The 13925-nt window shown below is 42.1% G+C and overlaps 1 protein-coding gene across 13 annotated transcripts in view; it reads left to right on the forward strand.

Annotated features, from left to right (window-relative positions):
- Window positions 1-13925, forward strand: part of LOC147104537 (paxillin-like) — a 152439-nt gene that overhangs the window by 125229 nt on the left and 13285 nt on the right. For 2 of the 13 annotated variants that reach the window (XM_085961931.1, XM_085961927.1), the window contains 7 exons: window positions 1498-1645; window positions 2831-3883; window positions 4818-5081; window positions 6145-6819; window positions 7700-7753; window positions 10563-10703; window positions 13536-13718. In XM_085961931.1, coding sequence (XP_085818057.1) covers window positions 1498-1645; window positions 2831-3883; window positions 4818-5081; window positions 6145-6819; window positions 7700-7753; window positions 10563-10703; window positions 13536-13718 — 2518 coding nt within the window. The remainder of the gene's footprint in view (window positions 1-1497; window positions 1646-2830; window positions 3884-4817; window positions 5082-6144; window positions 6820-7699; window positions 7754-10562; window positions 10704-13535; window positions 13719-13925) is intronic. The other 11 variants (XM_085961929.1, XM_085961930.1, XM_085961932.1 and 8 more) reach the window with 11 other exon arrangements.

Genomic DNA, 13925 nt, shown 5'->3' on the forward strand with positions numbered 1-13925 from the left:
TGTACATGTAAATCCAGGCATGTCTCCTTATGGAGCTAGTGAACTTTCCTCATCTCCTGTGTTTGTAAGTGCTGGTTTGTTCTCTTTCTTTCCCCCTCTCTTTGCCTCATGTATATTAAAAAAAACTCCTATATTGCCTGGTAAGTTGCAACTTGGCTTGTTCAAAATAAAGTTGCCAAAAAGAACTACACAGCCACATATTTGCTGCTATATTATTCCTCAATCGTTTTATTCTTTAAATTTTTTAAACTGTGCATATCATATTTTCAGTGATCTTGTCCATAAACCACAATCCACACTTCTCGTAGAGTACAATGAAGAAAAATAGTAATATTTGTAGTTTATAATTTTTAACCACAGCAAGAGGAAGTCACATCAGCCAGTACGGAGTTTCAACTAACGTTCAGAAAGATACTCCAGAAATTCATGCCAAGACTGCTTCTTGCAACCATATCACACCTCAAATATATTGCATTTAGCACTTCTCTCTTCAGATTCAGTGTGATATGGATTCTCAAAGCAATTCATATTGCATATCTTTAAAAGTAAAAAGCATACATTATTACACTGTGAACCATGGCAGTAGAATAGGAAACTGAATTGAGCGTGAATCTAGGTGTGTGCTTTTCTGATCCAGTATTTATTGAGAGAATGCAAACAGTTTGTATGTGGGTAAATGCAATATGTATGCTTAATGTTAAGCAAGTTCTCCCCTCCCCCCATGCCCAGGAAATTGGCCCCCACCACCCAGTTAGCTGCTGGGAATTATTTAGGTCTCTAGTGCCTCCAAATGAGTATGTCTGCAGCCTATCCCAAAATCCTACCCGCATTGTCAAAATTAAACCCTCTCAATGAGCAAGATTTCAGCTGCCCCTCACCCACCCCACTCACACTCCACTTCATTTCCCCTTTTACAGTAACCCCTCAACTCATCATCCACTGCCCCCACACCCACCGGCTATATTTTACCTCCCTGATGATTGGTGTTCCATGCCTCAATCCCCGTACCCCCAATGATCTGAATTTTCCTTCAACGGCACTCCCCCACCCGTCTCCATTCCTCACTCCCTCTTCCTTCCTGTCCTCTGTGCCCTCCTCTTCCATTGTCTTCTCCTTTCTCCCTAACTGCCTCCTGTCCTTCTTCCACTCCGCCTCCTATTTGCCTCCTCTGCCTCCTGTCCTTCGTCCCTGTGCTCCCTCACATTAGTTCCATTATCTCCCACCCTCTAACCTTGCTTGACCTGAAAATTTCAAAATTGGTCTTGACTACCTGTGTGCAATACCACAGAAGACAGACTAGTTTAGATAGAGCATTCTTTAGGTTTGCTTGATTGAGCGTATACCATTTTTGTTTCAGTTTAACCTTAAATTGAATCTGCGCAGTGTTTGAATGCAGGCGGCAAACTTAATTTCAATGCAGGCACTGCATTCCATTAAGAGTACTTTGTGGTGTGTTGTAGTTCCGGATGATGCTGACTAGTTTGGTCTCGTTTTCAGTCCTGCAACAGCTGTGTCTCCAGTGGAAGGGCCGACCTCGCAGCGTGACACTCCTAGCCAGCAGCAGGCGCGCATTTCTGCATCCTCAGCAACTCGTGAGCTTGATGAGTTGATGGAATCCCTCTCTGAATTCAAGGTCCACGGCAATGTGAGTGCAACCAGATTTCTGTCCTTCCTGAGTCCAGTACCAGAGTGCTAAAGCCAGACAAAAGCATTTGTCTCGTGGGCAGCCCCTGTGAGTTGTGTGAAAGTTGTTTTGAATATTGCAAATGCAGCTGACAGGAAGGTGTAGCCAGCGGCAAGCACCTGTTACTTATCAAAGCAACGGGAAAGTGTTCAGGGAAAAATGTGTTTGCTGCATTTTAACTTTGGAGAGAATATCTGAAGTTAGTTTTTAATGAGGCTTGAGTGGTTATTTACTGGAGCAAGACTTTGCCTGGGAAAAATGCAGTATCTGGAGCTCTCTGTTGGTAAGCAGTTGGGAATGTGTCTCCTCCATCTTGCTGAAGAGAATGTGTTAGACATGGCTGCTTCATTCAAATGATTATTAAACTATGTCATAACTGGAATTTGTTCAGAAGATGAATACAACATGTTGGGATTTTCTGCAATTTTAGTATTTTTGAGGTTATATATTTGTGGCATGAGCTTGGAAGAAATCAAACTGAATTAGCCTTGAACTATTTATCAACATGTTCTCTAGATTGTGTCAAAAATCATTCAGTACTCCATTTTGCATTGATTACTTGTTTTAGGTAACAGTAACACAGGTAGGCATGTAGAAAAGAGGTGGCACCAGGAATGCAGAGACAAGAGGTGTCTGTCAACAGCATACAGTACGGAATGGGGCATGAGGTGCAGGGAGTGTGGGTGTAATATTGAAGGTATGCATTGCGGGATGGGGCATGAGCCATAGGGAGAATACAGGCATGGGAGATGGGTTGTGATGCATGGAACTAATGAAATGTGGGATGAGACACAAAATATTGGCAGAATGAATGGCGTGTGAGGCATTGGGAGAATGCAGTGTGGGATATGCTTGAAGTGTTAAGGGAATGGATGGGGTATGAGGTGCTTGGGAACACAGTGTAGGATGGGCCATGAAACACTAAATGAATGTATGGGGCATTGGATGTCTTTTGGGGGGGGGGAGAAGAGGGGGCGTGGGGATGGGGGGAGCGGCAATATGGTGAATTGGATGTGTGTGTCCCTCAGCAGGGGACAGTTAGGGACAGGAATAGGTCATTAAAATAATCTTCATTTATTTTCTCTCTCATTCTTCAATTTATTTTATTTTTCTGTTCTTTCTGTTACTCTCCTTTCCTCAATTTAGGCTGGTACTGTAAGCCCTATAAGTTTTGAACCAGGTGAAAAGTGGGAAACATCTGCTCCAAATGCCCTGCTAGTGTCCACTGCTGCCCAATCTGTCATTACTCCATCAACAACTGGGGTACTGTTGCCCATGCCACGCAATTCCCAGTTTATGCTCAATGGTACAGATTTACCCTCTCCACTCCCACGAACACCCAGTCCGCTGGAGCTGCTGCACATTGATGAGGAGCCTAGCCTTTTACATCCATCTGCTACTACATTACCTAACCCGCCCGCTCCATCGCTTGACCATCCAGTGCTTCATTCATCTATCTTTTTTGCATCAACTTCATCTAATGCAGATGCAAATTCAAAACTGGACACTGATGTTTCTCGGTCAGTGATGCCACCCATTTCAGAACCCCCTGTGCCACATACCATCACCCTGAGGGATGTGCAGATAGTGGGAAGTGAGAAAAAACCTTGGAACCAGTTCATTATCACTGAAGTGAAAGGTGAAATTATGTTAAGTTCTTTAAATGGCACTGAAGCTGAGAGGCCCATGTCTAAACAAACACTGACTTCAGTTACTGGACAGCAGGAAGGTGCTACATCCTTGATTACTGACTTTGCTGAGATGAATGAAGCCCTAGATAAGCTGTTGTCCTTATATCCTGAGGCTGTGCCAGAAGAGCATGTGGAGACCAGACAAGAGGTCCTTGAAGCTACGGTGCTGTCAACGGAGAGACCGTTAGTGTGTCCTGGTACTATGGAACTTTCCTCCTTGAATATGGAGGCGAGTGGGAAATCACAGTATCAACAGAGTATCGCACAGGGAGACAAACCTGGAGAAGATGATTCAACAAAGTTACTCAGTGTAAGCAGGTCATGTGAAAAACCCATACAGCAGGCAGCACTGCAGCAACAGAAACAAAGAAAGGAAATGGAGCTAGAACAAAGTGACGTGAATGACTGTTCACCATATCATCAACCCAATGAGAAAGCACAAGAGAAGCAGTTTGATTTACCTCCAGTTCAAATACTCACAGTGGAACGGATTTCTGCTTCTCGTCAGGCAGGCAGAAAGCTTGAATGTGGAATGTTTTACAGAGATTTATGGCATGAGCCCCTTTTGCATGGTCAGAATAGCGCTAGACCCAGAACATGTTATACTGTTGCAGAGTTTAATGCACTTAACAATATCCAAGTCGCAGCCAGTACTTATTTTTTTTAATGACATTACTAGTGTTGGATTTTTTGTGGATGTATTAATGAGGTGAACTGTGATTGCAGTAATTTCTAAATCTATTGCTATCGTGTAAAGAGTATAGACACTGAAACCGGTCTAATTGTGTGCATGCCCAACATGTGGTGTCCAACACTGGGACAGAGCTCTGTGTCTCACCTGTATATGGGGTACAAACAATGAGCATATCTCAAATGCATGGCAAATTGTTTGCGTCTCCTTGATCACCCAGTAATTAGCCACTCTTTACTTGAAGGACTACCATGGGAGGTAGGCAAATAGTAACCCTGGATCTCCTGAGGACCTGACCTCAGGAGATCCAGTGACATCAGAGACCACTTTGTTGTGGGACTTGTGAGATGCCATTGGTTCGTTCCTTATAATTAATTTCTCAGAGCTGGTTTCCATGCTATTATACTGTGCATGCCTGGCCTCCAACGGGGTTTGATTAAAACGGTTGTCATCAAGTCAGCTAAACAGGAAAATGGCACAAAGAGGTTGAGGATCTCCATTTGAACCTCTCTACCTGGAACCCTTATATGAGTAGTGCCTTAACTGCTGCCTAATGTGTACGTGCATTTCTCTAACTTACTAGGAAGGGTGTTAAGGTAAGTGCTGCACATGACGAGAGTGTTCATGTAAAGGCTGCATGTTAACCAGTGTGTTGCGTGTAAACGCTGTGTGTGAGGGGTCTATCTGTGTAAGTGTTTCATGCTCACTTTCAGGATTGTGGTTTCACTATGCAATGTTCCCTGTGGTGCAGATGAAATCTCTTATTAAAAGAACAAAGCATTCTTCAAACGTACACCCGATGTACCGTGAGGACTTACCACGCAGCAAGTTTGGGCCTATCATATTTAATAAAAACATGTCTCAGGATAGGGTTATTGCGGAGCTGCATGGCAAGCTGGGGATTGAGAAGAAGGAGCCGAAGAATAAAAAAGTGGAAGACTGGCTCACAGAGGGGTTGGTCATCACCTCAAAACCTGTCAGGAAACGTGAAGGGGGAGCTCATGTGGTTGAGAAGGTAGCTAGAAGAAAGCATGAAAACTTGTTACAGAGAAATGCATGAAGTAAGGTTTGATGCATAAAGAAAATTGATCTTAATGCCTTGTGCATGGTCTGCTTAACAATGTGCTGTAATTCTGACTTTCGGGTTGAGTCTTCGATGCCCCAGTTTAAACTGGAATGGGCCCACTGGAAATGAGCTGTGAGCTCATTAGTCTACTGTGCATTTGGTTGCTACAGCCAGATTCAAAGCAGAGAGTTTTCTGGTTCATGAGATATTGGTTGTGTTGTGTATTGTAGCCACAATTGGATGGGGTGGCGGTGCCCACCATAGGTAGATGCATAAAGCAGCTGAGGCTCAGATCGAATGAATGAGGTTGCTGTAATTCCAGATGCTTGCTGCCGCCTGAAGCAACTCTTGATAATAGCCTTCCCAAGCCCAGTTTCACTTGCTGCTTTTTTCCTATGTGTGCACAGGAAATTGCAAATCATGCTTTTCTGGATTTGTAATGTTCTCTGTGGGAGATTTTTGGGTTTGGTTTTAATGTTGTCCAGTTTTATTTACATCAGTACCCGGCCTGCTTGTATCTCTCAATTCTATTGTTAGTCTGGTAATGTTAGTGTCCCTGTGAGCCCAGTTGTTTGCAGGTGATGCTCACCAGGTGGTTATAAATGGTATAAAACAAGTTTAATCATGGTGATTATAAGTGATGTTGCTTGTTTTCATTGTGATGATTTGAAATTAAGTTCTATTCTGCCAACCCATGACCTACCAAGACTTTAACATTGGCTGTAAGGCTAAGACTAACCTATGTTTGCAAATGGCACAGCTAAAGGTTCTTTAAAATCTGCTTGCCTAAAGAAAATCACCGTAACTTAGCTCAGAGTGACTGTGATAACCGTTGAGGTTTCTCCGGTTGTACATTGAATATTCTTTGAATGTTGTGGAGCTCTGCTGTTCTCCATAAACCTGTTTGCCAAATAGCAGCTTGAAGCATGGTACAAATTGGGCTGTATGAATAAAAATAGCCCTTAGTGTACATTAAATCTCAGTACTAAAGCTGCTGTGTGTTTCTCTCCAGATAATAATCACTCCAGAACCCCCTTCTTCTTCAAAGGGTTCTACGCCATCACCCCATCCTGTTTCACCCTCTCCTGTTTCACCCCCTCCCCCAATCAAGCCATGCCAAGATCAAAACAAAATTGAACTTCTGAAAGCTTCACCCCCGCCTCCTCCCTGTCTGTCTTCCCTACCTCCTAACCCTCTGCTTTCCACACCTCCTCCTCCTGTACCGTCCCCACTTCCTCCTCCTGTACCGTCCCCACTTCCTCCCCCTGTACCGTCCCCACTTCCTCCCCATGTGCCTTCTCCACCTCCTCCCCCTGTACCGTCCCCACTTCCACCCCCTGTGCCTTCTCCACCTCCTCTCCCTCTGCCTTCCCAGCCTCCTGCTTCTTCCCCATTATCTTCCATCTTCCCAGGATTTCAACCTGCACCTCAGTGGGATAGTTCATCTGATGAATATCAGAAACCGTCTTTCCTTCCAACACCACCACCTACACCATTAAGCCCATTACCATACACCTCGCCACCAGAACAGCATCCACGTTCCTTCTCTCTGCCTATAGTACAGACCACTGCTGTCCAAGCTGAGCCTCCGCCATCACCTTCTGCACCCCCCAGAGTCATGGTGTCAATAGCCTGTCAGACCGATGGCGATAGCAGTGATGAAGACACGCTACTGTTTCAACCACAGGCATGGAGTATTCTATCTTTCATGATTATAGATACTTAAAAATAAATCTCTTTCATTTACATATTAAGGATTTTTGAAGCTGCTTCAGCTTCAGTTACATTCCTTTTCTAGTGTACTTTGCTCAGATTGGAGGTATACAATCTGAACTCTTGATATGAAAATAGTTTAAAAAGTGACCTGATGCATAGAATTGTTGCAGAAGGATAGTAGTACAGTTGTCATCCTATAAATGCAATCAGCAATCCAGGCATTGAAATCTATAGTCTTAATCCAGTTTGATGCTGACTTGTCACTATTATCCAGATCACTGTAGTTTATGATGGTTGCAGTGGTAAGGATAATGAAGTTTGGAGTGTTATATCTTGTCAGAAATGTCACTTCTGTTAATTCTACCAGAGTGGTTGAGAATAGTCAAAAAGCTGCCAAGGGCTACTAAGAGTTAACATTTTGGGGGAGGAAGCGCGAGCCATTAACTAATTAGAATTTGCCTGAGTTGGACTCCCCGATCGCCTAGTCAGTAAATGCACTGTACAGTGTGCTACTGGGCCATACCGACCTGGAAGGCCCAGATTTGATGTAGTGTCTGGGGGGAAAAAACCTTGCATCTGGAATTCATAGATCAGTATATGGAACAATCACTTATGTGAAATTCTATTGTTAAATATACAAAATGCTATACTATAAATGTATTATTTGGTTCAGTTTCAATTTATAATCACATTATCAAACTACTTATTTTGTAAAGTTATTTGACACAATGCCAACAGAGACATTTAATACTGTGGAGTTAAGAGAATGAATGGGCAGTGAAGTTTTGTTCTCATGTATTTGTACACTTGCCAGTTCCCGGTTGATTGCAATTTTCATTTTCTCTTTATAGGTGAATACAGTGTTTGAATCTTTGTCACTCACTTCGCCTCCATCCTTTGAGAAGGCAGGGCATTCTTTTCATCTCAGCATGTTCTATTTTATGCACGCTGCCTAAATCTCGAGTCAGCTACTGGCTGTTCAATGCACAATGCTGATCTATATTAAATATTAGGTGTAGAGCAGGAGAAGTTGTAGCTGATAAATAGAATTGCCCTGCTAGGGGATCATTTGAGATCTTAAATCTTTCTGCATTCATGCTACACCGTTACCTGAAGACCATACCTGTCCAAGTATTAAAAATAAATTGAAACTGGAAGGCAGATCTGCTGTCCTATCCCTGTAAAGTGCTTCAGGTTTTAGAAACTTGTTTTGTAACAAAGGCGTAATGATTGCTACACAATGCCATTGCGAGTTTACCTGTACAAAGATGCAATGCAGATGTTGTCTTGGACAAAACTTGCAGTAGAAGATGTCTGTTTCCAACATCATTTACTAACAGCTGTCTGAATAACCAGATAGCTTCCTGCATAACCAAGCAGCTGTCAGAGAAGATGAGTTCCTGCATAGTGACTAGGAACAGCTCTAGGAACACCACACATAAAATCATAGAATGGTTACAGCGCAGAAGGAGGCCATTCGGCCCGTCGAGCCCGTGCCGGCTCTCTGCAAGAACACTTCACCTAGTCCCACTCCCCTGCCCTTTCCCTGTAGCCCTGCAAATGTTTTCCTTCAGCTACTTAACCAATTCCCTTTTGAAAGTCACAATTCAATCTGCCTCCTCCACCCTTTCAGGCAGTGCATTCCAGATCATAACCACTTGCTGCATAAAAAAGGTTTTCCTTATTTCGCCTTTGGTTCTTCTGCTAATCACCTTAAGTCTGTGTACTCTGGTTCTCGACCCTTCTGCCAATGGGAACAGTTTCTCTCTATTTACTCTGTCCAGACCCCTCATGATTTTGAACACCACCATCAAATCTTCTCTGCTCTAAGGAGAACAACCCCAGCTTCTCCAGTCTATCCACGTAACTGAAGTCCCTCATCCCTGGAACCATTCTTGTAAATCTTTTCTGCACCCCCTCTAAGGCCTTCACATCCTTAATAAAGTGCGGTGCCCAGAATTGGACACACTACTCCAGTTGAGGCCAAACCAGTGTTTTATAAAGGTTCATCATAACTTTCTTGTTTTTGTATTCTATGCCTCTATTTATGAAGCCCAGGTTCCCGTAAGCTTTTTTAACTGCTTTGTCAACCTGCCCTGCCACCTTCAACGATTTGTGCACATATACCCCCAGGTCTCTCTGTTCATGCACCCCCTTTAGAATTGTAACCTTTAGTTTATATTGCCTCTCCTCATTTTTCCTACATTGAGTAAGTCATTCTGAAGGACTGAGAGAGTGAACTGCAAAAATGCATAAAGATGGAATTTCAAGTTGTGTCCGGTATCTGTATTTTGTCTCTGAATCATTGAAGGAAATTAAGAAAACGTGCTATTGCTTTGTATTTTCGGTTGGTTTGAAATCCAACCCAAAATCAAGGTAAGACAATTGTATTTCTTTATTGAGAACCCATGGCCTTTTGTGCTGAACAGCAGCAATTCTCAAAAATATTAAAAAAGAAAATGAGCTAAATCAGGTAACATCAAATAGGTTATACAAACAAGTTTTATATCCGAAGCGGAATAATTAGGAATGTAAGGATGTCCATAGTTTTGAGGTCCTGGGAAAGATTATGCAGTGAGTCATGATTGCAACACAGTGAGGATGTAGGGAAGAAAAAGCACTATGCAAGGCAGTGAATTTGAAACTTCAAAGGGACAAAAGAGATTATAATAGTATTTGATAAAGTAGAGAAAGGTGAGAAAAGCTGACAGGGCGAGGTTGGATGGAAGCAAGAGAGAGATCACCTGTCAGACGATGAGCTTTTTCTTGTATCCTGTCCAGGGGTATGCGTGAGGTGCTAGAAGAGCCTCTTCAAAATGGGAACTATAGTCAAATCTTGGACAGACATAGGCTTTATAGAAAATTAAGGGTTATTAAGGGGAAAAGAAATGTTTGGGACAAAACAGAAAACAGATTTTTGAAGACTGCTTTAACAATGATGTGACTCCATTTTGATCGAAGTATTGTATGGCTAGGTTTTTGAAACCAGCCATGATAAGGAGGAAAGTCGCTGCTTGCTGTAGGCTGCTTCGTATTTAGTTCTGTGTGAATGAGTTCAGTGTGTTTCAGGCAAGTACTGAACGGGCACTATCCATAGCATGGAATAGTCTCCAAATTCAGTTTCTAACTTCAGTTCACAGAGACCGAGATTGCTCAGTTCTATGAGAACCTATTTCTCTCCTTCCAGGCTGCCCATCACCATGCAGCCTGCAGTGTTGGACATGGAGTACTCCACAGCAGGCATTGAAGTGGCTGATCAACCAAAGGATGCGTCATTCAAATGTAATGTCCTGAAAATTGGACGGTGGGGGATCTTGGTCAGCCTCTTTAGTTGCAGGTCAAAGAATAATGAGAATGCAATTTTTAAAGGTGATAGGGCAGAACTCTGCCACTTTAAGTGGGCTCGTGCCATACCTGCATGAGGAAATGCTAAGTGCTGTCACTGAAGCAATGTATAACATTTTCCAGCACTAATTACCTTTTGTTGAGTAATCTGGTAGGCTTGGGTAATAAACTGATTCTCACTCTTCAGTGACAGCCAGCTAATCTGGAGCTTGACTGGGCCATACTATAAAATGTCCTTGTGTGGCGGATGTACTGCTGGCCCCTTCAATGTGTTTGCATGTTTGATTTTCACTCTACCTCTTTTCATTTTTTTAAAACTTCTTCCATTCTGTTCTGTTAAATTTCTGTCTCCTGTTGATCCATTTCTAGCCAGGCCGTGCTACCAACATGCTGTATTCCCCATTCCATAAAGGAGATCTTCTGGGACTGGTAGATCCATTTGCCCTTCCCCCACTGCCACGCCCAGCCCCTCCCTCATTGTGTGGACAGCAACAAAAAACAAACGCAAATGTGTGTATATGAGTGAACTTAATGTTTCAAATAGATTCAGCAAATACAGGCTGATATCCACAAAGCTTAATGCATTGCCTTGTTCTGGAGGACTGTTACCTTCAATGATACAACTGCAGGTTGCTAGTGTCAACACCCGCATAAGTGTGTGATGTATTAGTATGGCAGTTTGATTTGTTCCCATTTGTTAATACTGTGTGATGTTAGGAGACAAGCTGGACTAGGTATCTGGATGTCAACTGAATGAATGGTAATTTAACGCTTAATTATTTTGCCACGGCGTCGTCTCATTAGAGATCTTTGATTTGGTTGTAGTTGGATTACTTGAATGGTTGCATTATGTTAGAAAACAATTAACCAAACATATCTAATTTTATTGGAAGGTGGTAGTTCTATAGAAAGCTGAGTCATCCCATTAGAGTTCTGTGTTGCTTGCTGTATGAATATTCGAGAAAACCCATGCTAGATGTCCAGCAAAAAAATGTTACTAGATTTTTATCGAGAGCCACAATCCCAACCAATATCTTTCTTGTGGGTAACTAATCAGACTGTTTCAACACTGCACAGCAGAGAGATGAGAGTCCATGCCTGTGATTTTCCTCAAAATGGCTCATCTGAAATCAGAAGCTCACTTTGGGCAGATGCCAAGTGAAGCCTCACAGCAAGAGAAAGAAACAAATAAATGTACAGATGGGCCGAATGGCCGCCTCCTGTGCTGTAAGTTTCTATGATTTCTCTGGTATTCCTGTTTTATTAGAGCTATTTTACTTGCTCTGTGGAAGCTGGGATAACCTTGCCTCATAATAGCATTCCTTTGCTAGAAAGCAAGAACAGCACTAAATCTCAGTGTGGTTGTATGGGCATATAACAAATTGAGGTACATAGGTCAGGAAGTCTACCGAGAGCCACAAATGATCCCTGAGATGAATCATGAGTGCCACTACAGGAAAATAACAGTGTGCCAATGACTTTTTTAGTAATGTAATATTTTATTAACCACTAAAATTATGTTGTCTGGCTTAGTGAGTGGTACAAGGCTGTGATATCTCCCTACTGCTTAAACAATGATAAGATGTGCGATTCTTCATTCAATCATTATGCCCCACATCCACAAAGTATGGGTAAGGTAAATAATGATCACTTGTCCCTTTTGAGAAACACTTTTTTATTGGAACTCTCATGACCTTCCCTTAATACAGCTCTCAAAATCTGTTGCAGTTTTTCGTACAGTTTTTTTGCCAGATTCTGTTTTGTTTGGTTGGGTTTCCAGCGTCTGCTGATGGATGGATCACACGGCTCTCTGACATCTGCTGCTGAAATGCAGTTTTACAGCCAGTGAGCTCTATCAGCAATTTGAAGAAAAGACAAAAAAAAAAGTACTGCAGAGGTTTCCTAATATCACTGAGGCAACATCTTAAAAAGAAGTTGTTCAAGGCAGGCAAGAGGAAAACAATGCTCCTTTGTTTTCTCTTCCGTTAGTATTAATTGCTCATTCTCACCAGCATTCAAGACATAGTGGGTGGGGCACATTTTCTGCTTCCTGTCTCTGGGGCTATTGGATCACCTGGGTGTAGGAAATACAGAAAAATTGGGTGGGGGAGAGGAGCACATGCCCCAACTTGCCATCTATTTATTTAACTATGTAAAATTGGGTGGGCATGCAGCAACCGAAAAGTCTGCTCCCGTAATCCAACGAACCTAGGATTTTCTACATTCTGAACTTTTAATCTGTAACTTTTCATACCTCATTTTTAACCATTTTAACTGATTTCTTACAACAGTGAATGAAATTAGCTATCTAAAATCTATTTTATTAATATCTGCAAAATTGTATCATTCTTGTAGACTGTGTTTCATGTAACATGTGCATATAATATAAGACATCTTGCCAAATGTCCTTTCTTCTCCTCCCCCCACCCTCCCAAATCGGAGTGCACAAAAAGGTCCAGGCCCATCGCTGATCAATTACAGCTGCAGGGTGCTCAATAAAATACAGATGGACCGAGTCAACAAAATTCAGCCTTGATTGATTCATGCTAACCAAGGGAGGCTTTAATAGCAGGCAGCAATTGATGGACAACCTTTATTGATTAAACAGTATAGTCCAGCAGTCCTCTATTCAGCATCTGGCTGAGTGCTTTATGGATCTAAAAAGGCATTTAACAAGGCTAAATATCCCTTGTGTATAATTATGTGACCTGTGCGGAGTGAGAGTGTAAATCTTACAATAAGAGACATCATTTATATGTATGTGCATATTAACCACACAAATAAACCTTTTAATTTTTTGCTAAGTAAAATATAGTGTCCAATAATAAAAAAAAAGATATTTGATTATTGCCAGTATATTCACCTTGCATGTCATGAGGGATATAGGTCCTGCAATGAGATGCCTGTTCTGGCCAAAAGAACTAAAAATGATGCCTTTACACAGTAAAGGAGGGTTATGTAGGTTTTAACTGAAAAATCGTAACAAAGAGAAGGTTGCATTAGCCATGGTTTGTGAAATAAAGCTTCTTTTGGAGAATGATAACTACTATATCTAAAGATGAACAATAAACCATTAAAACTTCTGATTAAGATTTTATATCAGTGAATTAGCATACCTCAGAAAAAAATCAAGTTAGTACTCATCTATAGCAGGGACAAGGTACTGAATTTGGATGATTGGCCATGATCGCATTGAATGGCGGAGCAGGCTCGAGGGGCCGAATGGCCTACTCCTGCTCCTATCTTCTATGTTTCTATGTTTAACATTGTAGCAGTGCTGTTAGCCTGTTGAATATTTAGTATGACAAACTTTTTTTCCTCTTTTTTTTCTTCTGTTCACAGATGATGACCCAGTCAGGGTCTAAAGGAAAGCATGGTGGCTCTTCCACTGTAGCAGGTCCTCAAAAAGCTGGAAGCCAGCTGGATAACATGCTGGATGAATTGCATGTCGGACTGAATAAGTTGGGGGTTGCGACTGTAGCAAAAGGAGTGTGTGCTGCATGCAAGAAGCCCATTGCTGGACAGGTGAGAACCGTCTCAGGATTTGAAATGTCCCTGAAATCTATTTGTCTGGAGAAGTCAGTAGAAATAATCTGTGGTGCTGGTTTTGGGTGGGCATTGATGGCTTGCAGTTTGATAAGTCCATTCTTACTGCAATTAGTAGCATGCTGTTCAAAGTTGTGCCTACTCTGTATAAGTGAAGCACTTTTTTATTGAGGCAGGGGAATGAAA

Source organism: Somniosus microcephalus, chromosome 19 (assembly GCF_052327205.1).
Source record: "Somniosus microcephalus isolate GS21.2 chromosome 19, FLI_Smic_1.0, whole genome shotgun sequence".
NCBI classification, from domain to species: domain Eukaryota; kingdom Metazoa; phylum Chordata; class Chondrichthyes; order Squaliformes; family Somniosidae; genus Somniosus; species Somniosus microcephalus.